Here is a 27,792-nt window from a genome sequence, read left to right as displayed (position 1 = left end):
CTGGCTGGACGGCCCAAAGCCAAAGGGAGCATTCACCAAGGGGGAGGCTGAGGTGGAGGAGCCCCCAGACTGCTGGTGCTGGGTGTGGGGGAACGATGGCATCGACTGCGGCTGCTGCTGCTGCTGTGGGGGGACATGGCCTGCCATCATCTGCCCCTGCGACGAAGCTTGTGGTGGCTGTGGCTGCTGAGGTTGTGGTGGAGGCGGTTGTGCCTGGGCTTGTGACTGTGGAGGCTGCGGCTGCAACTGCTGCTGCTGCTGCTGCTGCTGGGAGTGGTAAGGGTTGTAGTCAGGGAATGATGATGGAGGCGGCATGTAGGACGAGTGCTGCTGGCCCCACGGCTGGTGAAACTGAGACGACGGGGGTGTCTGTCGCACGTGCCCCCCAGCCTGCATGTAGTCGGAACGCTGGCTGTGGTACTGGGGCTGGGACGTCGGAGCGTTAGGCTGCGGCTGCGGCTGCGGCTGCTGCTGTGGCTCCGCTTGCTGTGCCAACAGTGACGGATGTTGCCCCGGCATCTGCTGTTGCTGCTGCTGTTGCTGTTGCTGTGCATTAGAAATCTGGGCATGCTGTGGCTGCAGAGAGGTTGGCTGCGGCTGGTTGCTGAAAGATGAGAGGTTGCTTCCATATGGTGGTCGCCCAGGCAGACTGTTGAAGGACTGCTGAGCTGGGTGACTGCCGAAGGGAGCCTGACTGTTGTAGTTATGTGGATGGCTGGCAGCTGAGCTGTTAAAACTCTGCGGCTGACAGGTTGGGGCGTTGAACCCTTGTGGCTGACTGCTGGGTGGAGTGCTGAAGCTGTGTGGCTGGCTGCTGGGTGGAGCGTTGAAATTCTGTGACGGATTGCTTGGAGGGTTGTTAAACTGTGGCGGCTGAGAGCTGGACTGGTTATTGAATTGTGGCGGCTGAGAACTTGACTGGGTGTTGAATTGTGGTGGTTGAGAACTTGACTGGGCATTAAACTGTGGTGGTTGAGAATTTGACTGGTTGCTGAACTGTGGTGTCTGAGAGCTGACTGGCTGCTGAACTGTGGCGTCTGAGAGCTGGACTGGCTGTTGAATTGTGGCGTCTGAGAGCTGGACTGGCTGTTGAATTGTGGCGTCTGAGAACTTGACTGGTTGTTGAATTGTGGTGGCTGAGAACTTGACTGGTTGTTGAACTGTGGTGGTTGAGAAACAGACTGGTTGCTAAACTGTGGCGGCTGAGAGCTGGACTGGTTGAAGTGTGATGTCTGAGAGGAAGTCATGCTGCTGAACTGTGATGGCTGGCTACTGGGTGGAGTGTTGAAATTTTGTGACTGATTGCTGGGAGGGTTGTTAAACTGCGGTGGCTGAGAGCTGGACTGGCTGCTGAAATGTGGCGGCTGAGAGCTGGGCTGGTTGAACTGTGCCGGTTGAGCACTGGACTGGTTGCTGAAATGTGGCGGCTGGGTGCTGGGCTGGTTGCTGAAATGCGACTGCTGACCATTAAATGCCTGCTGAGGTGTGTGATGGCTGAAAGCCGGATTGGTTGGCTGGTTGGAGAAGGGCTGGGGCTGCTGGCTGAAGGGTTGCTGAGGAGGCTGACCGCTGTACGACTGTTGCTGTGAGGACGACAGTGCAGCAAACGGCGGTCCTGTGCTCCCTGGCTGGGCAGCAGGCTGGTTCCCAAAGGGCTGCTGATGAGGCTGGCTGTTGAAAGGCTGCTGGTTGTTCGCACTGTAGGCAGGCTGGTTCGAGTTGAAGGCCTGCTGACCGGGAGGTGGTACGGGCTGACTAGACTGTTGCGAGACAGGCGCAAGCTGGGCAGGGGCTTGAACCATGCCCTGAGACTGAGGTAGTGGCGTCTCCAGCGGCTGTGATGCTGCGTTGGCATTGGAACTGCCCTGACTAGAACTCTCCTGTCTTGGTATATCCAGTGAATGCGAGGTAACAGGTGGCAGGGGCGCAGGAGCAGCAAAGTCTTTTTTCTGCTCCTGAAAACTAGTTTTGCCTGAATCAGCAGCAGATGGACTGGACTGTGCACTGTCTGTCAACTTTCCACCACTTCCGTTGCTGGTTTTGTCACTGCTGGGTCGGCCAGAATCAGCACTTTCATTTGTTTCCCTGTTGCCATCAACAGTCATCTTCTCCCCAGAACCAGCATCCTTCTTCTCAGGAGCTGAGGCCAGGGGGTCACTCTTGCCTACATTCTCCTCATCATCCGTAGCCAGTAGTTTCATCACCTGGGAGTCTCTGGCTTGCTTCGGTGAGGTATCCGGAGGGGACGTCGAAGAGTCAGCTTTGGCCGGGGCAGGCTCAATTCTCTTCAACGTGGTTGTGGAGGCTGAGACCGAGGTCATCATGGAGTCCTGTGGCTGAACGACCACCGTGGACGCCGACTTTCCTGAGGTCTCCCCGGGCTTGTCCAGCACTTTGCAGGCTCTCCCTGTGGAGATCACCTTGGAGCGAGGGTACACAATCACCTCAACCGGGGGCTTGCTGGCCTTGCTGGTGGCAGCAGCTGACGCCACAATGGCTGGCCGAGGCCTGTTGAGGGTCCTGATGGGCGCGGCGGGAAGGACGCGCATGATCTGCCCTTTATTGTTGCGCTTGAACACCGTGTTGGCCCCGCCCGTCTGCTGGTAGATGTTGGCCAGGAGACTAGCCCCACCCTTCACATCACTCGGGTTCTTCTCTGTCAACTTCCCGTCGGGCGTCTTGAAGAAAATGCGAGGCGGCGGTGGTGCACTGAGGGCAACCCTGGTCCCTGTAACACACAAACATACTTCATGTTCAATATGTTCACACAAAAAAAAGAAGGCATAACCTTAAAAGAAAATCTCTCTGCTATTACTGGAAAGATTCATTCACTTTAAATGTTCTCCTCTTGTAAAACACAAACATCATGCTAAAATGTTCACACAAAAAAGGAGGCATGACCTAAAAAGGAAATCTCTTATTACTGGAAAGATTCATTCACTTTTATTGTGCTCCTCTGGTAATACACAAACATCATGGTCAATACGTTCACACAAAAAAGGAGGCATGACCTTGAAAGAAAATCTCTCCAGTAATGAATGGAGAGATTCATTCATTTTAAATGTGTTCCTCGAGTAATCACAATAAATCTATTCAAACACACGAAGAAGGAGGCACAGCCAGTATTAAATAGAATGATTGATTTATTTCAGATGTGTTCCTCTTGCAAAATCGGAAGGTGAGCCAGTCTCTTACAGGCCCATGTTAGAATTCAAGCGTTCATTCTATTGTATCATCAGTTGGGTGAGACTGAAAAATTCACTAAATAAGCCACAGTATTGTTAATTCCTACAAAAGAATTATGAAAGAAATTTCTTTCCTGAAAAATGTTTACATAAAATGACTTAAAATCAACAAAATGACCTATCAGCATACCAATTCCATGCATAAAATGAGCATGTCTACAAAGCAAAATATATCGAATCAGCATACCAATTCCGTATATTAAGAGAACATGTATACAAAGAAAGAAACCCAACACTGAAACAAAGAATATATAAAAAGGCAAATGCATTCAACTAGTGCAAGGTGTGACTGGCTTTTGGTACAGGCTGGGCTAGGAGCTTGTACCAACCTATCTACACTGCATTCCTGAGATCTCTAAATAAAGCTTGTTGATACATACTCAACTTTGGATTCCATCTAAATGTAAACTGCCTTCTTCATGCTATGTTTTATTGGATAGTTATCTGTCAGAAACTTCAAACACATAACAAAGTTCATACCAATCAAATATGACATTAGGAATAGGAAAATCAACAAAACCTAGATACAAAGTACACACACATGCACATACACAGATGCACACCAAATAAACAAAGGAACAGCTCAGGCAAATGATTTAAATGCATATAATAAATCATGAAGAAGACACATATCAAGTAACAGAGCAAGACAGATGATTCCAGCCACTATATATGTTAACCCCTAGGCTGCCTATATAACGAGATAACTCGTCAGCGCAAGCATGTACGCTTCGCTGCCACAATGACGAGATATCTCATCATCGAAATATTGACTTTTCCCTGGTCTGCATTCAGTTCGTTGACAAAAATTATGGCAGCTTTAGCTTGGAGAATCTTTCTAGATTCTATTCATAGCTAGAAACACTATCTACATCATGAGGCAGTCCTTTATTTGAACGTTTTGGTTGGGTTACTGGCCGCAGTGTTTGCCGGACTCCTATCCTCGCTCGCTCAACAAAATGTCGGACTGATGCCGTGCTCATGACATGCGATCGTGGTGAACTAAATCAACCAAGACTGCTTTCTTTAGCTGATGCTCAGTAAGAATTGAAGCCTAAATTCGAAGGAGAAGACAGTGATGAACATTTATAGGACGATTTAATAGAAAATAAAGGGAGCAATCAAGAGAGTGGCCAAGATACGACTATCAGTAAGTGATGCCAGCTGTACAGCTGTTTTCACTGATTTCAAAACAACAGCATGTCACTGAAAATATATAAAATGGGAAAACATCACATGTTTTGTATTCTTTATTCATTTACCTTTCAGAAAATATATACTTTAATAACAAAGAGCACAGAATTTTTTGAAAATTTATACCTGTTTTTTTGTGAAAAAAACCCTGGCAAATATATTTCACTTAAATCTTATTTTCCTGGCAATGAAAGGGTTAATCAGATATACAAACAGATTTTTTTTCTCCAACTATCTCACTATTATCACAACAAACGACTGAACCCAAATACTGTGTTGCTTTTTTTCTGAAGGACATTCAATCGATATACATTTCATTCCATATTAGTGAATACATGTTGAAGCAGACTTGTACTATGTCATCATTAGTAAATACCTACATGCTCTGACAAATGCCATGTTAGTTTTCAACACCATCAGACTAAAGTTCTCTTGATACTGAATAATCCATCAAAAAAAACAACAACAAAGATTAAAAATGCTCTTTTTTTTTTCGAAAAGAAAATTCTAACATCCACATGCAATTCCAACCAAGCTTAGTTTTAGCCAAAGTTTACAGGCATGAAGACTCCACAAATATGAGTTGTTAGCATTAACTGATCAGCTGATGACCTGATGCACCACTGTGAATCCATGCATTACCTGCAAAGAAGTCTACATTCTGACATCATTTTCTCATGCAGAAAGGGCGTAAGCCTTGAGAAGTTGAACCAATCACAAAATCCATCTCTCGGAGGTCAAAGCCAAACTGTATGGCCAATCAGCACACTCATTAATCTTCAAGATCACGTATGTTTTCCCGCCAGTCTCCCTCAACCACTGTGGTTTTAGTTGTGAGCGTTCATCTGTATGTCAGAGTGTGTCTACATGTCTGTGTTTTCCTGATGTGCTTGTCTGTGCATATATGCATGTAATGTATACTATATGTATACACTTGCATGTCTCTGATGTTTAAATAAAATTGCAAGATATTTACGAAACAACTGAGTGGACGTATGGTGTACATAGGATAAAGAGCGTTATATATAAAGCAGGGACGTTAACTATACAAACTAAATGCCTATCATCAAAGTAAATAAACAGAGCCTGCATCATCCAACTTAACAAACTGTTCTGGACACAGCAAACAGATGAGTCAGCCACTGCACTCAAAAACTAAACTGAAAAAATTTCTCTTTTTTTTAGAAAAAAAGTAGAAATAAAAGAACATGCAACAGAGGAAGCCAACTAAGGAAACTAAAAGGGCGCCATGCAGAGCAATACTCACAAAGCACACAAACCTGAAGAAACAGTGGTGGCTGTGGTGGTGGTGGTGGTGTTGGCACCCACCACCGTCGACGCCGTTGTGGTGATTCCAGACGTGGCGTCGTCCGTGCCTGCAACCTTGGAGCGAACGGCGAACATCTTGCCATCATTGGTGCGGATGTACACCCCCTTGGGTGTCTTGATCACCAGGATCTTCTGCCCCGATGCGATCTTACCCGCTGGTTCTGCACCCCCTGCTGATGTGGCTGTGTTCGTGCCCGGCAACAGGATGTCTGGAAATGTACATTAAAAAGATTTAACAGAGCTGCCCAGTTTCTCTCAGGTATGAATGATGTCTGAATGTCTCTTTACTATGTCAATGACTGTTTCTCACCATCAAGAACTGAGTGCCTCTACTATGTGACTGTTTCTCACCATCAGGACCCATCTGATTTACTTTTGCAATTCCTGCCTGTGCTCCATATGCAGTACAACCAAAAAAACAATAAAAAATATACACATGTGCGTGTACATGCAATTCTCTTTCTTCATGTCTACCCTCATACATGTTTTATTTCAAACACACCAACTGCTGAATCAACATAAAGAAAACCTCAATCTGTCAAGCTTTATCAGCTACCTTTATACATTTTGCCTTCTCGACCTCTCCCCTCCACCAATGAGAAAGAGATAAAAAGAGATGGTGTGTTTGTGTTAACAGTGTGTGAGTACCTACATGCTGCATCTGTGTTTGTGTGGCAGCAGTCATGAGCATACATAAACCAGCTCCAGTCATTACAAGCATGACTGTAAATTTATATTTTTCTCCAAGCTGATATGACTCACCTGTGGTAGTGATGACCTGATGAACCGTCACACCTGGCTTGACCACCTGCACGGTGGGGCGAGATATGGAGCTGGAAATCATGGGACGCACGCTGGCGATTGGACGAGAGACCGGCCCGCGACGGATGTACATCCTGGTCAATGAGGATTAAAGTTCTTACAATTTCTTCCAGTTACAAAGTTTAATTTTCATATCCTTTATAAAAAAAAATAAATAAAATAAAAAAAAGAATTATCACCAATCTCAACAGCAAAAAAAAAAAAAAAAAAAAGAAAAGAAGAAAAAAAGAATAAAGCATAATTTCACGTTCAAATCCAACAGCAGCAAAACATATAACTCAACTAGTATGTATGGCAAGACAGGCACGCTTTATTTACTACTGTTTTTCAACCAGGCACGTTACCGCCTGACACTAATACATTCTGTGACTTTACATCAAATTGTGAAGGTGTCCATGCTGAGTCTAAATAAAAAGAGAGAAAAATAAAGGTATGGCACAGCCGTATGTTGAGCTCTTCCCAGGACTGAATTTTACAAAGACATCAACTGTGACTATGAAGTCATACAATATAGTAGGAAATTAATACAGTCTACAATGAGAAATCTGTAAATACCACTCCTGTTATACACTGCTTTCATTTCATTCCTGTATATTTCAAAATTGCCAACCAAATCCTTGACAATGAATTGACTAATGAGTGAAAGGGCTTGTCACAGTGTTTGAGCATTTGCCCCTGAAAAACGTTAAAATACAACAATTCCTCCATCACAATGCTCATTAGCTCCAAAGCATTCACTACATACTGTGATCCCCCGCCTGGGTAATAGGCAGCATAGGAAGGTCTGCTGTAGGTGATGTTCATCCGCTTGTCACGAGCATAGCCCTCCTTGGCCTGCAGTTTCTCTTTCTTGCTCATGCGCAGCTCTTTGCGATCGATCAGCAGTGACTCGTGGGTGAATGGTTCCTGAAATTCCAAGGTCAACAAATTACAGAAAACATTACATTTTGTATTTCCAAAGCAATAAAAAGTTCAAATAGTAATTTCACAAGATCATCATCTTGTGCTTAATTACAGCCAAAAAAGGAAAAAACCCAACTAAAGTGTGTAAATTAGAGCTTTTCCAAAAGATATTAAAAAAAGAATTAATTTCTAATTCCTGTTCAGTAAATACATATTGATGTAAACCTATGACAGGTTACTGTTCATAAATACAGGTGGTACTGCACATGCTGATGTCCTTGCAACCAAATTAGTGCTGGACAACATCAAAACAAAAGCAGCCCAAATATTGAATGATTCCTCTAAAAAATTGATAAAACATGTTTCTTGAAGCTGAGTAACAGCTGTCAAAGTGGAAGTCATAAATGTCAAGAACAGAAAGAGGCCTAAGTTTTCGGACAAACACAATTTATGACATTTCAAGATAAAAATTTGTAAAAAGACATTCAAAATGAAGATCACACGGCAAAAAGTATTTCATTCCCTTCCTCAGTAGTTTAAAACAAGCTTCCAAAACAAACGCTTCATGTTTCTGTGTGCTACGCACAAAACACGGAGTCCACATGAAAACATACCTTGGTGATCCACTGTCCCTGCTTCTTCAACACACTGACCATGACCGGGTCTTCATAGTTGTCATCACAGTTCGTGAAGTCCAGATATGGAAAATCTTTGTCCTGACAATCAAACATACGATAATCATTATCATTCACAACAACGGTATTGCTAACTTACGACATGAAACAATGATATTTAGTTATCTATTTCCCCTTTTTCCATAGGGATCTATTCCTCATAATCAGTCCAGGGCTGGTTGTACAATCAATCTTAGCAGAATGCTTAGCATTAAGAATTTCAAGTCTATGACATCAGTGTAGAATTAGGGAAAAAAATTAACACAAAGCAAACTTAATGCTGTTGAGATTGCTAGTGCAACCCAGTCCAAATTACTTTTGCTCTCATACATTATACAACAAACTATACACTGTTGCATATTTTACAAGCAAGCAAGCAACATATCTTCAAACACATATATACACACCACACTTTATGGCACAAGTCAGTTCATTTGAAGACCATTACGAGCTTACAGTTCTTTAGTGCTACAGAGCATTCTAATGGGCAGTTCAGAGAAATAAATATATAAACACAGCCAAAGCTATGGGCAGGAAACCAATCCTGCCAAACAATCATGGCAATAATAATTGGCATTGTTCCAAACTGCATTATCCCTTGGTTCAAAGAACGCAGTGACGCCTCCTTGAGCTACTGAAACTGAAACTGAAACTCAAATCACCCTAACCTGACCCAACATACACGACCATTTGGATCACTCATTACACATTACACAAGACATAACAGCACACACACTGTGAACAACTATGAAATTAACACATCATTTGATCAATTCACTATTTGCAAAACAACAATCACTTAGTCAATGAATATATAACCATGGTTTTTCTTATGATGCATATTATGCTTCGCTGTACTCCTCAACCTAACAAATTATGGGAGAGACAAGAATTTTCTGATTGTTACCTATGAACAGTAAGCCCAAGATGCATAACACATACCTCATTTTTCAACAAATTCTCCATCTGCCCTTTGGAAAAGTGGTTGTCTGGATTCATTTCGTCAATAACCCGATCTGCACAACAATCAAAAACACACCTGTCAACCCCTAACTACACTTTACAGAATCAAAACAAAATCTCTGGGAGTAGCGCCAGCACTTGGCATGCCACAGCGAATGTAGATTAAAGATAGATAATTTATCGTTTCTCATGACAACTCGAGTGGGAAAAGACTAAATCAATTGAACACTAGGTTGCCGATGAGTAAGTGGAAGGCTGTGTTTTTTGTTTAGGAAGGGTGTGTGTAAGACAGTAGATATCTTTCTTTTTTTTTTTTTAGGCAAAGAGAGTAGATACCTATCTTTTTTTATTAAAACACAAAAATCAAATGTATTTCTCACAAACATGTAAGCTACATCAATCAACGCAAATGTTATCATACTTAAGTTTTTGTGAAACAGAATCCCAGTGCTGTATACAATTCTCAAAATGTAGCAGCTGGCTGGTCTATAAGAAAAACACCAAGCTGATAAACGTACACTGCGTTGCTAATTTTTTTCAGTGATCTTTTTTTTACAGCGTCTTCAGCCTATATTCCTTCATAAGAAATTAATGGAAAAGTTTTCAGCCGAGAACATGTTGCAAAAGGGAAAATCACAGACCTGACATTCCCTGCTTGGTGATCTGACGATCATAGATATTGCGCTCCAGCGTGTTCTCCGTGACCAGGCGATACACGTAGGACTGCTTGGTCTGGCCAAAGCGGAAGACACGACACACAGCCTGGCAGTCATGGCAGGGGTTCCAAGAGGCGTCCAGCACCACCACACGATTGGCACCAATCATGTTGATTCCCAGGCACCCAGCCCTTGTCACAAACATTGGAAGACATGGTTTAAAAAGACAAGCTAAAGGTTCTGGGTGATGGCAGCCTTCATTCTTTTTCTTCTTTCTAATAAAGTCAAACAAAACAGTTTCAGTATCAAGGTGGCGTAAGAGTGTGTGGACAGACCCATATAAACTATACTACATCTGCTGACAAAAAAAAACCCAAAAAAAACCCAGCAGATTCCTGACCTTCACATACACTGATCAGGCTTTGACGAAGAATATGAAAAATAGAAAAAAAACTCAAGTGTCTTGACAGCACTTTTAACTCAAAATGCCAGAGACATTAAGCCATCAAAATATCACACCAGAAATAATATCTACACAGTCCAGCTACTGCCATCTTCTCTTCAAATCACTGTCGATTGGGACTGTTCAATTAACTGAACCTTTGCGCACTTCTGAGAATGTCCAAGAACAAAAACCATACCTTGTGGACAGGAGGAACATCCAAGCTGTGGTATTGGTGGAACGATTGAACTCAGTGATCAAACGCTCCCTCTCTGTGCTGGAGGTGCTTCCGTCCAGACCTGGAATACAGCACACAGATGGTCAGTGTCAGGGGCTGTACTGGGAAAACTTTCCTTTCCTTCTTCTTCTTCTGTGTTCACTTGTATGCACACGAGTGGGCTTTTACGTGTATGACCGTTTTTACCCCGCCATGTAGGCAGCCATACTCCGTTTTCGGGGGTGTGCATGCTGGGTATGTTCTTGTTTCCATAACCCACCGAACGCTGACATGGATTACAGGATCTTTAACGTGTGTATTTGATCTTCTGCTTGCATATACACATGAAGGGGGTTCAGGCACTAGCAGGTCTGCACATATGTTGACCTGGGAGATCGTAAAAATCTCCACCCTTTACCCACCAGGCGCCGTCACAGTGATTCGAACCCGGGACCCTCAGATTGACAGTCCAACGCTTTAACCACTCGGCTATTGCGCCCGTCTGTCTTTCCTTTCCAATTTCAATCAGTCCTTTAAACTGACAGCTTGTAAACTGACAGCACAGTATTTGAACTGTTCCTTCATCAGACAAAACTAGAACTTTCCTTTCAAATTTCAATCAGTCCTTTTAAACAGACAGCTTGTAAACCAACAGCACTGTATTTGAACTGTTCATCAGACAAAATACATAACCACTGTTATAGCAGTTTCAAAAGAGTAGTCATCATAATGGTATGTTGTCTATGAGTGGAGGGCATTAAAATGAATCCTTTGAAACTTGACAGCTTTGTATTTGAACTGTTCCTTCGTCAACTGAACTGTTCCTTCATTAAAGTATATGCCCAGTTTTAAAGCAGTTCTTTTCATTAAAAGAGTAGTCACTGTCATACTAGTTTATGGTTGATGGGGGTGTTTATTCAAAGTAATGTTTATATCAGTTATTGAAAGACACTAGTTTAATAGTGCCATGATGAGTGATAACCAAAAAAAAAGAAGCTGACAACAGTAAGCACCCAGATATACTCACGGAAGTATGACCTGTTCTTTGACCAGTTCTCATCCATGTCCGGCCTGGGCACTTTGAGTTTGGACATGAACTCCTCTATGGTGTCCAGAGTTGACAGACTTTGACTGCAGATTGGAAACAGCAAGTTCAGGTCAATATCCAACAAAAAAATTTTGTTACCTGTTAAGTTGTTGGTTCAACTTCTGAACATGTAGCGAACAAAGGTGGAAAAATAAGATGGAAATATTTCAAGTAAGTTTCTTTGGAGTGAACTTTTAACATGTATCACCTTTCCAAACTGTGAATATGATGGATTGCAAACAACATCAAGGTGCAAAAAGGACAGGCATCTTCACATCAACAAGAAATACCATCGCATGTTTGAAGACCTGTGACTCCTGTAAAATACATCACCAGGTTCTTCAAATGTATATTTCTGCTCATTCTGAACCCCTCATTCATACACCCAATCTATCCTATAATATTTTGAACTCCTTGCTCACACACTAAATCTCTTCCATGGCACTTTTTTCTGTGACGACAATGTCTTCTCAACAGGCTGAACAGAATTACAGATGAAAAAAAATGTTTTAAGAAAATCATACAACACAATACAAACAATTACTATTTGTATTTGTTTTTAATTTCTGGTGTTTCTACCACCTCTCTTCCAATACCCTTTCCCGCTCCCAACTGTAACCATGATGATAAGTTTGTAGAACAATATGTGTAATTTGTCATTTATTTCTTTTGTGTATTGTGTCACTGTATGGAGTCACTGTATCCATAGATACTGGTAAGCAGGATCATGAGAGTACAGTTTAATGCTGTGGATATGAAACCTAACACAAGGTGTGGGGCTGATATATATAGCGTAAGTGGAGCGGAGGTCACAACTAGTTTAAAAAAAAAAAAAAAAGTAAAAAAAAAAAAAGTAAAAATAGAACCTCAACAGACAAGTTCTATCTACTAACCTGAACACCAAGATCTTGTCTCCAATTTTCAGGGATTCCTCAACAACAGTGTTGAGAAGAACCATCTTTGGACCATGCTCCAAAACTCCAGCTTCATAGTCATCAAACGCATCTCCAACCTGCAACAGCCATTCAGATTTTGATATATATATATATATATATACTTTTTTGTACATGCTAAGTCAACAGTATTTAAATCAAATTCTTATTAACTATATCTGTTGGGAGTTCAGAGAATACAGGACTAAACTACTGTCAAAATCTGAACGGAAAGATACAAATTACGATGCATTTACTCCAAAATATATTGTCATCTTCAACCAACTAATTATCACACAGGCATATACTGATACAGCCAACAAGAAGTTGAATCCTTTTTTCCAATTTTCACATACTTTTTCTGCCAGTTTGCACATAAGTTAATGTCTGCTTATTGCAATCTCTGCCAAAATGTCCATCAAAATGACCAGAAAAAAAATGTAAATCATAAGTAACTGGTGCAAGAATCCATTCTGGGACTCATAGCTATTTGATGAAGCTGCAAAAGGTCTAATAAACACTACTGCTGGTTTAATTTCCCTTTAAATACACAGCATAGTGAATTTTTTTCCCAAAGACAAACTATAACTGTCGCTTACCCATGCATGTTCGTCTTCTTTCTTGTCCGGCAAAGGAGTGCTGCATTCATTCTCCCCTGTACCCGTTCCAACACTTGTCTCTGTGGTCCCTGTGCCAGTCGAAACTCCAGTGCTTGTTTCTGTTCCGGTAGAAACACCAGTGGCTGTGGTGGCTGTGCCAGTGGAAACACCAGAGGTTGTGGTGTCTGTGCCAGTGGAAACACCAGAAGTAGTTGTGTCTGTACCCGTGGAAACACCCATGTTTGTGTCTGTGCTACTGGACACACCGGTGCAGGTTTCTGGTGTGTCGGTGCTGGTGGTGGTGGTGGACATGGCAGTGTCTTGCCCTGTTCCTGTGGAAATGCTGTTGGAATTGGAAGTGTCACTGCTGACGCCTAACCCTGTACCTGTGTCCATGGCAGTCCCACTGGATGTACCAGTGCTGGAATCGGCACCCGTACTGTAATTTGTACCCGTTTCTAAACTAAACGTGACACTGCCCCCTGTTTTCCCGTTTCCAGCAGGAGACACACCAGAGTTTGTTCCTGTCCCATTTGGGACCTCACCATTCACAGGACCTGTCGGAAAACCAGTAGCACTGGCATCACTGTCAGGGACACTGGCATCAGCACCATCAGCAGAGGACAAGCTCGGAGGTGCACCATTTGCTGCCGCCACATCACTTGCAAAATTGGATGAGCTGACACTGTCTGGAAGACCAGGAATCTGTGACACATTGGACCCCACAGTAATGTTTGACATGGAGGAAGCTACAGAGGACATGGATGCTGTTGATGCTAGGGACGAGGTAGAGTCAGACTTTTTCAGTTTCTTTTTGCCTCCATTTACCTCACTGGACTCTATGTCGAGGTCGTTTTCTTCAATCACAGGCTTCTTCAGAACGACTGATTTGTGCAGGATGTCAGGATGGTTCCAGATCTGGAACAGAAAGAACAGTTTAAATCAAACTGAAGAACTAAATGCTTCTCACATTTTCAAGTCAAATAAACCATGCCACTGCAGAGAAAACGAAACTGCTCAGTCAACCTCACACCAACCACATTCAAGTTTATTCTTCTGCAATGTCAGTTATGAGACAGCCATCTTTCCAAGAAGACCAAACACTGCTGCTGAATTTGTGTTTTATAACTCAATAATTGTGTATTTGTGCTGATTAAGATTTCTCAAATCAAAATTTCCATTTCTAGCTAAAGTAGTTTTGCACTGAACTAAATTTCAATCTGCAGCTTGTACTTGTTTTGATTATCTTGTTGTTCACTTACCTTGCAACCAACAGAGAAAGCTTTCAGGGGGTTGCTGTTGGCCTGAGCCAGACTTGTGGACTCCTCCAGAGAGTCGATGTAGCGTCGATACAACTTGCGCTGGATGGGGCTCATCCGAACCAGGAAGACGTACTCGTGCTTGAAAGGCAGTGCATGCTGAAGCACAGTGTGTCCACGCCTGAAAAATATAAAGAATATGTGACCAAACCTTTTGTACAAAATGAGCGCCTAAAGGCAGCTGTTATTCAGCTCTAACCAGGAAGGCAGCCTGTTGTGCAAATGACTCTGTGGTTGTAAAGTGCTTGGTCTCTGACCAAAAGAAGTGCTTGGTCTCTGACCAAAAGATGGACATGAGTCATTCTTTTCTTACCTCTGCACAAAGCCCTCCAGCAAGTTATGCAGCACGTAAGCTCGGTGCTTCATGATCTTGATGTCCTCAGCCGTGGAGTCCTGGCACTGGCCGTTCATGATGGGGCGCTCAAACATGTTGCTGAACTCCGTCTTGTTACCCAGAAAGTTGGGGCGCACAAAGTCCACCATGCACCAGTACTCCATCAGGCTGTTCTGCAGGGGGTACCCTGTCAGCACCACACGCCGCCTGAAACACACACACACACACACATACACTACATACACATGCAAAACATCATCAGTGAAACAAGGAAAAGAATTTAGCATACCAGTTTAAAATCTACTTCATTTTTCTTTGCAAGCCACTTGTCAAAGTGCATCTATCTTTACAGGATGGAGGCCTTACCATAAAAGGCACTTCTTTACAACACTATTTCACTTTTGGTCTATCATACAATCTTCATTACATAATCTTTAAATTGACTGTCTACTACACTCTCTTACTTTGTGCGAATTTGCTTCAGGGATTGGGAGATGCTGGCATGATTATTCTTGATGCGATGGCCTTCATCACAGACGACCAGGTCAGGTCCTGGGTTCACCAGTGCTCCGTACATGTCTGGAACACAGCAGACATAAGAGATCAATAGGAAATTTATACACAAAGGTCTTTATGGGGCTTCTGGACTGTCACAACTAACAGCAAGACTTCAGAACAAAATATCAACAAACAATGATACAATAGCAGGACACAACCTTTCCCCTGAACTCGTTTAACTAGATGGTCAATGGAACTGAAATGGTAAACTTTGAGGGAAAAGAAAAGTGCATTTTGTCCTACTTCTCAGACAACATATCTCATACAAACTTCTCATTCTTTTGACTGTTTAAAAAAACATTCAAAAAAGTATGAAAATAGGCTACTCAAAACATTCAATGTGTATAACATGTTTGAGCACATCTCTGCAAGTAGTGTATAGTACGTGTGAAAGACTATCCCCACTGCGGGTGTGCACAATACATCCATGCCCCTGTATGACCATGAGTGCATAATACCATCTTTTTTAATTTTACTGTCACCAAACCGAAAGCACTTGCCCACCTGTCATCAAACTTTTGTTCTTGTCCTCTTCATCAACATCAATGACGTCTCCGTCTTTCTTTTCTTCTGGTTTCTTCTTTTTCTTTTTGTTCTTGGGGGTGTAGGAACGACGCGATGACAGAAGTCGGTACATCTCATAGCCCATCAGTAACACACCTCCCGTTTCCTTCCAGTCCCCTGTCGGAACAGCAATATCACAGGCATCAGAACAAGTGACAGAAGTTTCTTCCACCACACACACACACACACACTCACACACTCAAATAAAAAATAACTGTTTTGTTAGTTTCTTTGTTGTTTTTTAAAGACACTGTAATTTAGAACTCCTCTTGGTACCATCACTGAAAAGCAATACATTGCTGATTACATGCAAACAAAAATTGTTGGCAAAGAACAGGATGATAAAGACTCACTGCTGAACTGAAACATGCATGTCAACAACAAAATATAAGATGTAATCGGAAGCTGCTTTTTGTTTCGTTGGGTTTTTCGAAGAAAAGAAAGAAACCAGGGCATGGAGAAAAAAAAAAGCAAAAAAAAAAAGCAATAAGCGTGTACTCACCGATGATTCTGGCCCGCTGAGCAGTGGTCTTCAGGTTCTCGCTGAGGAGAAACACTTTGTACTTGCGGTGTCGCACTTCCTGCGTGTCTCCCTCCTCCCGCTCAATGCCGTCTGGCCACACTTTGCTGTCCTTCTTGTCCTCCTGTTTCACTGCCCCGTTCTCCTCCCCTTCCTTCCCCGCCTCCGTCTTCTCTTCTTTGCCTTCACTTTTTGCCTCTGCCGACGCCTCCCCTTTCACCTCACCGTCTGTCTTCATGCCTTCCTTAGGAGTCTCCTTCTCCCCAGAAACACTGCTCGATGATGTTGCTTGTGAATTTGTCACTGATATGGTGGAAGCATCTCCTGTGGATGTTGTAGCAGACTTATCGCACCCTGAGTCACTGGGTGTGTTTGTCTGAGGCATGTTGGATGGAAGTGTGGTGGAGCATGTGGTGGTGTTCACAGAACTGATGGAGGACAAGCTGTTGCTGTTCATGGAGTTTGCTGGCGAGGAAGATGACGAGCTGGTGCTGGCCGTTGAGGTCTCCATTGGGTTCATGGAGGACAGAGCGTTCATGGGATGCATGGTAGACGACATGCTGGAATTGCCCGAGCTGTCCATCGCGTTCCTTTGCGAACTCAAGGACGACAACGCCCCTAAAGGATTCCCCACCGGAGGAGTCATTGCAGACAATGAGTTCATGGGGTTCACAGAATTACCCATAGGGTTACCAAAACCAGAATTCAAATAGTTTCCATGACCACCACCCATGCTATTCCCAAAGCCAGGCCCCATTGGGTGGCCAGCACCAATGTTCATGGAGCTTCCAGGCATGGCACCAGGCCCCATTGGGTTCCCACTGCCAGGCCCAGGCCCCATGGAGTCCATGGACATGGGGCCCATCATGCTTCTGCCAGGTGGTGCACTCATGGCACTGCCTCCCACTGGCATGGACTGATTCACAGGTGGAGGGGTGCCCATGGGATTCTCAGCACTCATGGAATTCCCCATACCCATGGGAGCTCCAAAACTGCTCATGGAGCTGGGGGGAGGTGGGGTGCCCATGGGATTGCCAGCGTTCATCGTGTTTCCTGAAGTGCCCATTGGATTCATTGTTGACATGGCAGCTGCTGGATTGCCAGCTGAAGCTCCACCCAGGCTGTCTGAGGAAGCAGCACTGCCTGGTGGCTGAGTGTTCATAGGTTCAGCCCCGGGTGTTCCCATGGGATTCATGGATGTTTCACTGCCTGGAGTCTGGTTCATTGAGGTAGGTGGAGGCATGTGGGGAATAGGACCCATTCCAGGGGGCCCCATGCCGCCCATGCCCATGTGGTTTGGTCTGGGAGGTCCGTACAATGATCCATGCATGCTGCCGTACTGACTGTGTCCCATGGAAGAGCTCATCCACGGCATGCCCATGGAGCCCATGAAAGGTCCCCCGCCACCGCCCATGTAGTTCATATTGTGCATCCCCATGCCACCCATGCCCCCCATATGCCCCATGTAGCCCATGCCAGGAGGTCCCATGCTAGGGCCCCCCATGTGTCCCATGCCATGGCCCCCGTGTCCCATGCTGTGGTTACCCATAGGATCCATCCCCCCCATCTGTCCCATCGGTCTGCCCATAGGACCATGGCCCCCCATGTGCCCCATGCCAGCCATAGGGTTCATGTGGCCTCCCATCTGTCCCATCAGACCTCCCATGGGGCCCATTCCAGGCCCGCCCATCGGGCCCATTCCGTGACCGTGACCCATGTGACCCATTCCTGGACCCCCCATGTGACCCATCCCGGGGCCTCCCATGTGTCCCATTCCAGGTCCCATGGGGCCCATCCCTGAAGAGAGAATAGGACCTCGCACATCCTTGGGGCCCTGTCTGGAGTCTTTACTGGAGTCCTTGTCCTTTTTGCTTCTGTCCCTGGCCCTCTTCTCAGAGGCCCTCTTCTCGGAGTCCCTGGCCCTCTTCTCTGAGTCTCTGGACTTGGGGGGAGGGGGAGGGGTAGGTGGTGGGGGTTTCTCTTTGCTGGGGGCCCACATGTTGAACTCTGCCATCCAGTTCTGTAATGTGTTGATGGGGACGATGCACAGCACTCTCTTGGCTGACGTATGACGCAGGAAGATGTCAATGAAGGCAATCACCTGTAAAACAGGAGGGTAATATTGAGCAGGTCAGTACGATTTTCTGGTGTGCATGAATCTGAAACAGCTAAACAACTTACAACATAAACATTCATGTAAGTCCTGAGAACAGGACACACAAACTCAATGTTAAAATCTTTTTTCTTTAATGAAACATTTGAAATTCTTTGAGCCAAGTATTTTTTCAAAGCAAAAAAAAAATCATCTAAAATAACGACTGATTCAAATTTAAACAGCAAATTCATATGCATGTATATTTTCTCTTCTGGTTCATCATATTACCTAGCAATAAAAAATTTTCCTCAAGCTTTGGCCAACACAAATGGCCTCTTGACATGAAAAACTCTTCTTCATATGTGTGGGTCTGTGTGTCCATGTATGCACACATTCTGGCGCCAAAGCATGTATAAAAACACACATAACTTACTGAAAGAATAACACATATCCTAGTGCCAAAGCGTGTATCAGAACACACAAAACTCCCTGAAAGAAACTATGGAGAATGGAAGATACATCCCTGGCAACACAATGCTGTATCTTGTGAACAGAATGTAAAGGCACCTACCTGAATAGTTTTCCCAAGACCCATACTGTGAGCCAGGATACAGCCAAAGCCTTGACTGGTGTTGAAACGTGGCAGGGATTCCACCAAGTTGTCATACAGGAACCGTACACCACCAATCTGTGTAAGGTACATCACAACAGAATGATACCAAAACTCTGTCATATACACTCTTCCTAATTCATAAGTTTGGCCCATTTAATATTCAAGCCAATGCAAAACAGACATCGCAAAAAAAAAACACAGCTGATTAATGGTTTTTATATCTATCATTTAGTGGCTTTATCCAAATTCAATAAACTAAAATTATGGAAGAAATGTAAATCAGAAACATTTCTTCTGTCAAGTCCTGATTGTGAATAGACGATTTAAAAAAAAAAGGTTAATATGTGGTGCAGCAAACTAGGTCATAGCTACTGAACCATTACAACATTTTATTGAGGCGCATTTCATGTCTCATGGAAATTCAATCTTACTCAATGACAGATGATATGCTTTCTATTCCTCCTATACAGAACCTATTGGGAAAACTGTAAAATACAGTATTATCGAAAAGAATCCCCAGACTGTTTTTCTTTAATCAATGAACATAAATACTCCCACCTCAAGTAACTCATAATACATCCATAGTATTAATCACACAACAGAACTTTCACATAAATCTGAAATAAATGATGCTAACTCGCATATTGACGAGCAATATCATACTGCAATCAGATAAATAAAATAAAAGAAAAATTTTTTGAGTTTTCAGGAACAGGACATACTCCGTATGTCTGTGGTTCAATAATCCCCATAACACCAACATGGTTGACTGGATCTTGATGCATGTTTTATCTTATCTTCAGCATGCTTCTACACTTGTAGGTGGCTTATACACTTGCAAATTTCCATACAAATACATACATATATATAAGCTAACCCGCGACAATAGTAAACTTTCTGCCCTTCAACCCTCAGACTCTATTACTATCTAAACCAAAAGCAGTCAGCTTTGAACAGAACAGAATAGAATATGTCTTTATTACCAAGTGTACCGGGGTCACAAGTAATTTTTTTGGGGGGATAGTACATAACAAGATACGAACATAAATCGAAAATCACACACAAACATTTATCGATTTTCGACTCTCCCACAAATGCACTATAAAGCTTCAACTTACCTGATGAGGCTTGATTGCCTTGGCCATCTGGGGTGACAAGAAGACGTCCGGATCCTCACTGGTGTGCCCCACATTGACAAGCACACGCCCCTGGTCATCCCGCTGGTTGTATTCATCATTGATGTGAGCTCCCCCATCGTTCAGGTCCTCAGCCTCCACCTCCTCCTCGTCCTCTTCCTCTGTGCTGGGCACCATCACGCAGTCGTCTTCGTTGCTCTCATCCTCAGAGTCACTGCTCAGTTCTATCACATCCACTGGGGACAAAATCAAACACTTGCACTTGCTTCATGCTGCATGTCTGAGTGCACATGTGTGGTAGTCCTGTGTGTGTGCTGATGCTCATGTCAGACATGCCTACTCCCTGCATTCATGGACTGTATAACCCACATTCACTTGTATCTGCAAGTTTGGCTTTTACATGTATGACCATTCAACCCCACCAAATATGCAGCCATACTCGTTTTCTGGTGTATGCATTGAGCATATATTTCATGTTTCCATAACCCACCACATGCAGACATGGACTGAAGATCCATGCATGCATGTCAATCTTTTGAATGTGTACATGTATATATATATATACATATATATATATATATATACAAACAAAGGGAGTTCAGGCACCATCAAGTATGTTGACCTGAGAGATCAAAAACCAACACCATTAATCTAATACGTGCCAATACTGGGATCAAATACAGGACCAAAAAATCTTCTCAAACCAAACATGTAACATCATAAGAAAACATTATGATCACATCTTTAATTTGTTTAAACCTTATGAATTCCAAGTACTCTTACCTTTTTCTTGTTTCACTTGCACTTCTTTCTTGATCTCTGTCATTACGCTGATCTCCGCTTGTTTCTTTTCTTGTTTCTCTGCTTGCTTCTTCTCTTGCTTATCTGCTTCTTCTTCTGCCGCTGTTGGTTCAAGAATATATATATATATATATATATCCTTTAGTAGGAAACTACACACACACACACACACACACACACACACACAGATGTGTACACATACAAGCATTCCACACACATTCACAACAGCACTTTCAATTGCAAGCACTTGTAAATACATACACTCATACAGACACACTTTATAAAATGAATAAATAATACAAGCACATTACTTCATGAAAACACACACACATATACACCACAAAAAAACTACTGTAAGTCCCTAGTTCTAAGTACTCTCTCTCTCTCTCTCTCACACACACACACACACACACAAACGCATACACACACGCACGCACACATGCACACACACACACACACAAAAATAACAACACACACACCACACAAACACATGATACAAACACTGTCACACACACACACACATTCACACCAGACACTGAACCAGCTGATGTACTTCAACAGATCCAAGGGATTAGATTTTTGTTTTCAATATTTTTTTTTAAATAGGAAAGTTTAATCATACTGCACCAATTTCTCAAATTGCACACACACACACACACACACACACAACACAGAGAAAACCCCCTCCACACCTCATTTCACCTGATATCACTTTCAGAAAAAAAAAAGAAAAAAAAAAAGAAAAATTAAGAAGAAAAACACCAGCCAAACACATACACTCACAGTCACAGTCACAGTCACACACACACACACATACACACACACACACTGTAGAACACACACATACTCAGAGACACAAAGACACAGACTCTCTCTCTCTCTCTCTCTCTCTCAATAAAAACTCTCACATTGTAGAAGAGACTTGAGCTGAGAATCCTGCTCCTTTGACGCAGCAGAGCTGGTGCTGGTGGTGGCAGTGCCGGTGCTAATGCTGGAGACAGGTGGTGGTTTGGCAGCGGCAGCCTGACTGCTCATGGCATGTTTCATCTGCTCCTTCAGTCGCTGCTGCCTCTCCAACTCCTCCTTCTGGGCATCCAGGGTCTCCTGGTCCAGGTCCTTCTCTCCCAGGATTTTCCTGAAATTTGGGTGTGGACATTACTTCATTACATCCGCATAAAATAGGAAAGATTTCCTTGCAAGGCTTGCAGGCATGCAAAAACTCAAAATACAAGCACAAACTGGGTGTGAACATTACTGTGGAGCACCACATCTGGGTGGGAAAAATATTCAGACTTCATTATCCTCCTAAAGCAACCAAGATTTCTGCAAAGCTTATGCAAAAACTCAAAATACAGGCACAAAGACATCTCTGCACTTGCCCTCCCCTCCTTTTCTCCCCTCCCAATGAGCAAACATGAAGCACACTTGCTAGCACACACCCATGTACATGTACCCCAGGTGAGTTAATCAGGAAGGCTGAAAGTGAAGTGAAGATAAGACAGAGAGAAAAGAAAAAGACCCCAAAACGGAGGAATCATGGAAATGAGGAAAATCCATGCACTTAAGTTCCAAAAAGAAGGGGATACTATCCATGACAAAAATCAAAGACAGTCTGACTGGCTGTAGTATCCCAGAAAAGGATACTTTCACATTCTTGCATCCACCTGACTGACAATAAATTTCTACTGTGATTCGGAAAAGAGTGGGAGGGTGCAGTGGGTGAGATTATATATATATATATCTATATATATATATATATATATAATATATATATATATATATATATATATATATATATATATATATATATATAAACATTGCATTACTATCTTGATCTCACCCATTTTTATCCCAAAGCATCAATCCTTTATCAAAAGCAGTGCTAGTAATTAATTCCAGTTCAATCTATTTTACATTTCTGGTTTTAGCTGGAATGTTTGAACTTTATCTTAGCAAGCTTGCAAAATATATAACCTTAACAAGCAACATATATAGTTACTACTAGCATACTATACACTGTCAGGTCAGATCTGCTTACCTGATATTCCTTCTTCTTTCTGATGCCTTCAGAGTGCTTGGATCTACTTTGGACTCATCATCTTTCTTGGCCTTTTTCTTCTTTCTTTTTTCTCTTTTTAGTCTTTTGGTTAATCTCTTTCCCTTTTCTTTCAACATCTTCTTTTTGCGTTTCCGAGACGTCTTTTTGGCAGACCCCCCTTTTTCAGAGCTGGACTCTGGCTCTTGCTTCACAGGATTGGAGTCTGCATCCATCAGTTCTGATTCCTGTAATGCCTTCAGGCCTATGTCACCAGCCACAGCGCCTTCCAAAGAAGAACCATCCGCTTCCATCATGGAAGAAAAATCTGGCATTTCACCAAAATCTATAGACTCCTCAGCCCCTTTGTTCTGGTCAAATTCCTCTCCTCCTTCTTCGCTGTCTTCATCAGAATCTTCAGCATCATCGTCCCCATCATCTTCGTCATCACTGTCTTCTTCCTCATCATCTCCTTCCTCATCCCCACTCCCGTAGTCTGCATCATCATCATCTTTTCCTTCACACTCAGCCAAAGCTTCCATAAGAGATGCGTCTTCCTCCTTCAAATCAGCTTCCGTTCCCTCCATTTCCAGAATATCTCCAAGAAGACTGGCACCCGTTTCTTCACCCGGTATCTCCCCTTCCTCGTCATCCTCTTTCATCTGATCTGATGCCATCAAGGAATCCAGGTTCAGATGATCGGGCAACACGGCCGAGTCCACCTGGCTTCCTCCATCACTGCAGTCTGCCATTCTGGTAGACGGCGTGTCCACTATCACCTCCTAATGCAGTGACATCTGAGAAGACAAAAAAAGAAAGAATATCAACTCAAATCTATCAGATAATCATGAAACAGTAAATCATATGATACACATAGAGAAATTTGTTTGTGACAAAAAAGAGGAATACAATACAGTACACAGATTTCTATAAACCTGTCACAACTCGCACACATCCAGAGGAATTAACATCATTTTATTAGATTACAAAATCTGTTGGAGAAGTCAAACTATTTACATTTTAAGTTTCAATGGTGGGTATGTTTGTGTTCCTGCAACCCAGTGATTTCCAATAAGTTAAAGGGGTCTTCAAAATATCTTCTGTGAGAGCATAGATAAAGGAGGTAGGCACTTGTAGGTCAGCTCATACTAACCAGGACACTTTAAAATTCTTCGTGCTTAACCCACAAGAACTGCTGCCATTCTGGATTTCAACTGAAGATCCAAAAAGTGAAAAAGAGTCCAGTGCTCTTACCACTCTGCCATCCACCAATCACAAATCTCTTCCTTTTTCAAGTTGAACATGTATTCCAGTATCACTTTCAAAATGAATAATTATGAAAACAGTTTCATTAAAGAAGTCTTCATGTTTTTAATGTGTGTGTGTGTGTGTGTGTGTGTGTGTGTGTGTGTGTGTGTGTGCATGTGTCAGTATATCTAACATGAACCTGTGCCTCTACAGCTTATAAACAGAGCTGAAATTATGAAAGAAGAGAACACCTAAGCATTTACAGATCCTCTTTTACTTGACCCCCCTCCGCTGCAGTGCTATAACAAAACTCATAATAAACCTTGACACAAATTCCATTCCTGGTTTCCTCATTTTATAAAAGTTTTGAAAAGAAGTTTCCCTTCAATGCTGTTAACACTTCTAACAAACTTTATGCATTTTGTTTGAAGATTTAAGTTGAAATGTGGGGTGAAATGAGTTTGGACTTTACTTCAATGTGCTGCCAAGTAAGTTTTAAGAACTTCAAACTTTGATTTTTAAGTATCTTTATACAAAATGTAACAACACTTTACATTTTTTTTCATGTGGAAAAAGGAGGACCCACTTTATCAGTCCCTTAGGTCATATTCTGACCAGTTATATCCTGACCAGCACAGCTCTAACCATCATCATTCCTATCTAAGCAAGTAGTACTGCCTTCTGACGTATATATGACTGACAGGACAGCTCCCACTACAAAGGTTGGAAATGAGAGAAATCAAACTAAAGAAGGATACTACAGTTTTAGCATTTAAAATTTCTAGAGTTTATTACAACAGGCACAAACATCCCATTCTTCATTCTTTGTGTTAGAACTGGTATTTTCCTAAATCATTTTCAGTGCTTTACAACATTTAATAATGACATGTTTAAACAGTTTTCCAAATCATTCCTCTTTCTAACAAGTAACATGACCACAGTTTTCAGTTTTGTTTTCACAGCAACAAAAATGTATCATAAAGAAAAACAGAAACAATCAGTCTAATTTCTAGATCCTCACAATATTTCATACAGACTAAAGCCAAAACAAATAGAGAAATAACATATTTACATTTGTTTAGACTACCTCAGTACCTGAGGATTTGGTATTTTCTGGTGACAGCATCAATTAATAAGCTACAGTATAAACAACTGTAACTGCAGTTTCTTATGTCTTAATCAGAATGAATAGTTATTAGTGGAGACAACTTGAAAGTAGACTTAGTCTTAACTGTTGACAACACTAGGGCTGTAAGAGTTATTCAAATATTCCAACAACAAACAATCTTGTTTTAAAAACAAAATATAAAATGGCTAAATACTGATTGATAAATCCAAGAATAAAACAATATATACTGTATCAGCAACTTTGCTCAACACTAACTTGTTTTGCTTGCCTCATGCATATCTCGCTTCTGCCAATTTGTTTGTGTCAACTATCAGCATAAATAATGTCCAATTTTATTACAAATGAATCACTCTCTCTCTCTCTCTCTCTCTCTCTCTCTCTCTCACACACACACACACACACACACACACACACACACACACACACACACACACACAATCTCATCAGCATCCATGAACATTAATTTTGATGCTTAACAACTTCTGTCACAGCAGTCTATTGTTTGTCAATGCTTCCCGTCAATGTTATCCCAAACTTTTATCATTAGCAGTAAATTCAGTTGGAACTGTTCACAAACTCTTCAGCAACTTGGTTCCAGCGCACTCAGTGTACCCTGTAAACATGTGCTAATTGGTCAAGTGCCGCTGTCCATTGTTTGTAGACGCCTTACATAATGCATCCCGTCCGCTAAGGGTACCGCATAAATCACGTGACGAGCATTCATTCACGATGCAAGAGCCTGTCTGCACTCACACTCGGACACCGCACACTCAACAATCAACTTGAAACTCCATAACAACGTTGCTTCTGACACGCTTTGGGAGGGGGGCAAAAAAAGAAGGCCGCATAATCGAGTAACGATAAGTGATCACCACAACGCCGGTCCAATCCAACCACGGCGCTTTGTGTTCCTGCGAATTATCTGGAGAGGCAGATGCTCTCTGGACGCAAAGCGGACGACCCTCCCGAACATATCCAATGTGTTCAACAGTTTCTTGACTGTCAGTAAAAGCCAACAAGTAGATTTGTAATAAAACAACAATACAACAATCTGGCTCAGCACAATTGCTTACCATTGTTAAATAATCCACAAAATCTTCAAAATAAAAGATGCAACCTGGCTGAAAATACGGGAAACCCCTTGCTATCGTCTTCCGGTAAATTGCATTGTGGGTGATTGGCTGTCCGTGCGAAGCTTGGATCTAAAAATAGATTAATGTTTTGATTGACAGGTGTTTTATAAGAGTAAGAGGCGGAGTTAGACTTGAAGATTAAGAGGGTGTGGGTGGAGAGAAAAGGGGTGGGCAAAAGGAGGTTCATTCACGGGTAGATAAGTCGCTCAAAGGGACAAAACCCTAGTCAGACCAATCCAGGCAGCTCGTCACAAAAAGAAGACATGTGAGCGTTTGGGATTGGGCTACCGTTGTCATTGATCGTCATCATAGCTGCAAAGGCTTTGACAGAGAGCAGTGTGCACACATGACTTTGGTTTGTGATTGGTGTTTTCAAGAAAGCTGTTGTTGCGGCTAAACTTGTTGGCTCTCTCTCTCTCTCTCTCTCTCTCTCTCTGATAGCCTGGTGTGTCTTCCTGTCTTTGTATCTTTGTTTCCGAATGCGTCTCTCTCTCTCTCTCTCTCTCTCTCTCTCTGCCGGCCAAACTCAAATATCTTTCCACCTTCGCTGACGAGTGAGTACAACACGATGATAGAGCAAACCGTGGCCGCCGCGGCCAAGTCAGTAGAGGAAAACAACTTAGTGTCGTTGTACTAGACTTATCAAAGACAAGGGTGCTTAAAAATGAAACTTAAGCAGTGAACTTGTCATTCAAGTTATTATTATCATACAGTCTTTTCAGTTACAGAGTCGCTTAAGACTGACGGCAGACTACTGAAACTTATCCATAAGCCGCCGTGCGGCTTTACAGACAGTAAAGCGCGGCATACTAACGATCACGACGCGGAGTCGGCTGAGAAATAGCCTAAAACTCATCAGTAACACTGAATTATCAAGAAATTTAACTTGCCAGCCTTAATTATTTTGAAAGCCAATTAACTTGACTGAGGTTGCCCAGACGGACGGATCGACCCTCAGTGGAGCGTGTGCACATCAGTCTCGATTTGCCGCTTCTGATTTTTTTTTCCCCTCGAGTTCTGTTTTTCCTTCTTTTTTTCCCCCCTTCTTTTCTGTGCTGCTGAAGTTGTTCTCAGTCCCGGGGCGGCGGCGTCTCGCATCCTCACCGACTGAGTCAGGGCGGCCGGGTCCACCGCCGGTCCACATCAACTTGATCCCGGCGTCAGATCGGACCCCACTGCACGGCCGTGACTGTTTCAGTTTCAGCAGCGGTGACTGATACAGGCCATACCGCCGCTGCATGGAC

The 27,792-nt window shown here is 42.8% G+C and overlaps 1 protein-coding gene across 1 annotated transcript; it reads right to left on the bottom strand.

Annotated features, from left to right (window-relative positions):
* Positions 1 to 27: 27 nt before the first annotated feature.
* On the bottom strand, positions 28 to 26,560 carry LOC143299416 (uncharacterized). The gene is made up of 23 exons (XM_076612599.1): positions 26,489 to 26,560; positions 23,042 to 23,835; positions 21,912 to 22,138; positions 20,986 to 21,105; positions 20,185 to 20,438; positions 19,025 to 19,141; positions 18,326 to 18,459; positions 16,341 to 16,429; positions 15,779 to 15,955; positions 15,181 to 15,295; positions 14,696 to 14,923; positions 14,326 to 14,503; positions 13,064 to 13,981; positions 12,426 to 12,544; positions 11,473 to 11,576; positions 10,428 to 10,527; positions 9,772 to 9,977; positions 9,110 to 9,183; positions 8,108 to 8,209; positions 7,336 to 7,496; positions 6,531 to 6,664; positions 5,720 to 5,977; positions 28 to 2,728 (listed from the first exon to the last, which is right to left on the bottom strand). Exons 2-23 carry the CDS (start codon positions 23,788 to 23,790, stop codon positions 147 to 149), a joined length of 7,146 nt encoding a protein of 2,381 aa, XP_076468714.1. The 5' UTR covers positions 23,791 to 23,835; positions 26,489 to 26,560; the 3' UTR covers positions 28 to 146.
* Between the last annotated feature and the right edge of the window lie 1,232 nt (positions 26,561 to 27,792).

This window comes from Babylonia areolata, chromosome 25 (assembly GCF_041734735.1).
Source record: "Babylonia areolata isolate BAREFJ2019XMU chromosome 25, ASM4173473v1, whole genome shotgun sequence".
Lineage (NCBI taxonomy): Eukaryota > Metazoa > Mollusca > Gastropoda > Neogastropoda > Buccinidae > Babylonia > Babylonia areolata.
This window is presented reverse-complemented; position numbering and strand designations above follow the sequence as displayed.

Bases quoted from the DNA above. Each gene is read 5' to 3' on its own strand.
- LOC143299416 (XM_076612599.1), bottom strand. From the start codon at position 23,790: ATGGCAGACTGCAGTGATGGAGGAAGCCAGGTGGACTCGGCCGTGTTG. The intron at 9,184-9,771 runs GTCTGTGATTTT...ATTGTTGTGCAG, and splicing joins CACCAAGCAGGGAATGTCAG to ATCGGGTTATTGACGAAATG. The intron at 5,978-6,530 runs GTGAGTCATATC...GTACATTTCCAG, and splicing joins TCAGGTCATCACTACCACAG to ACATCCTGTTGCCGGGCACG.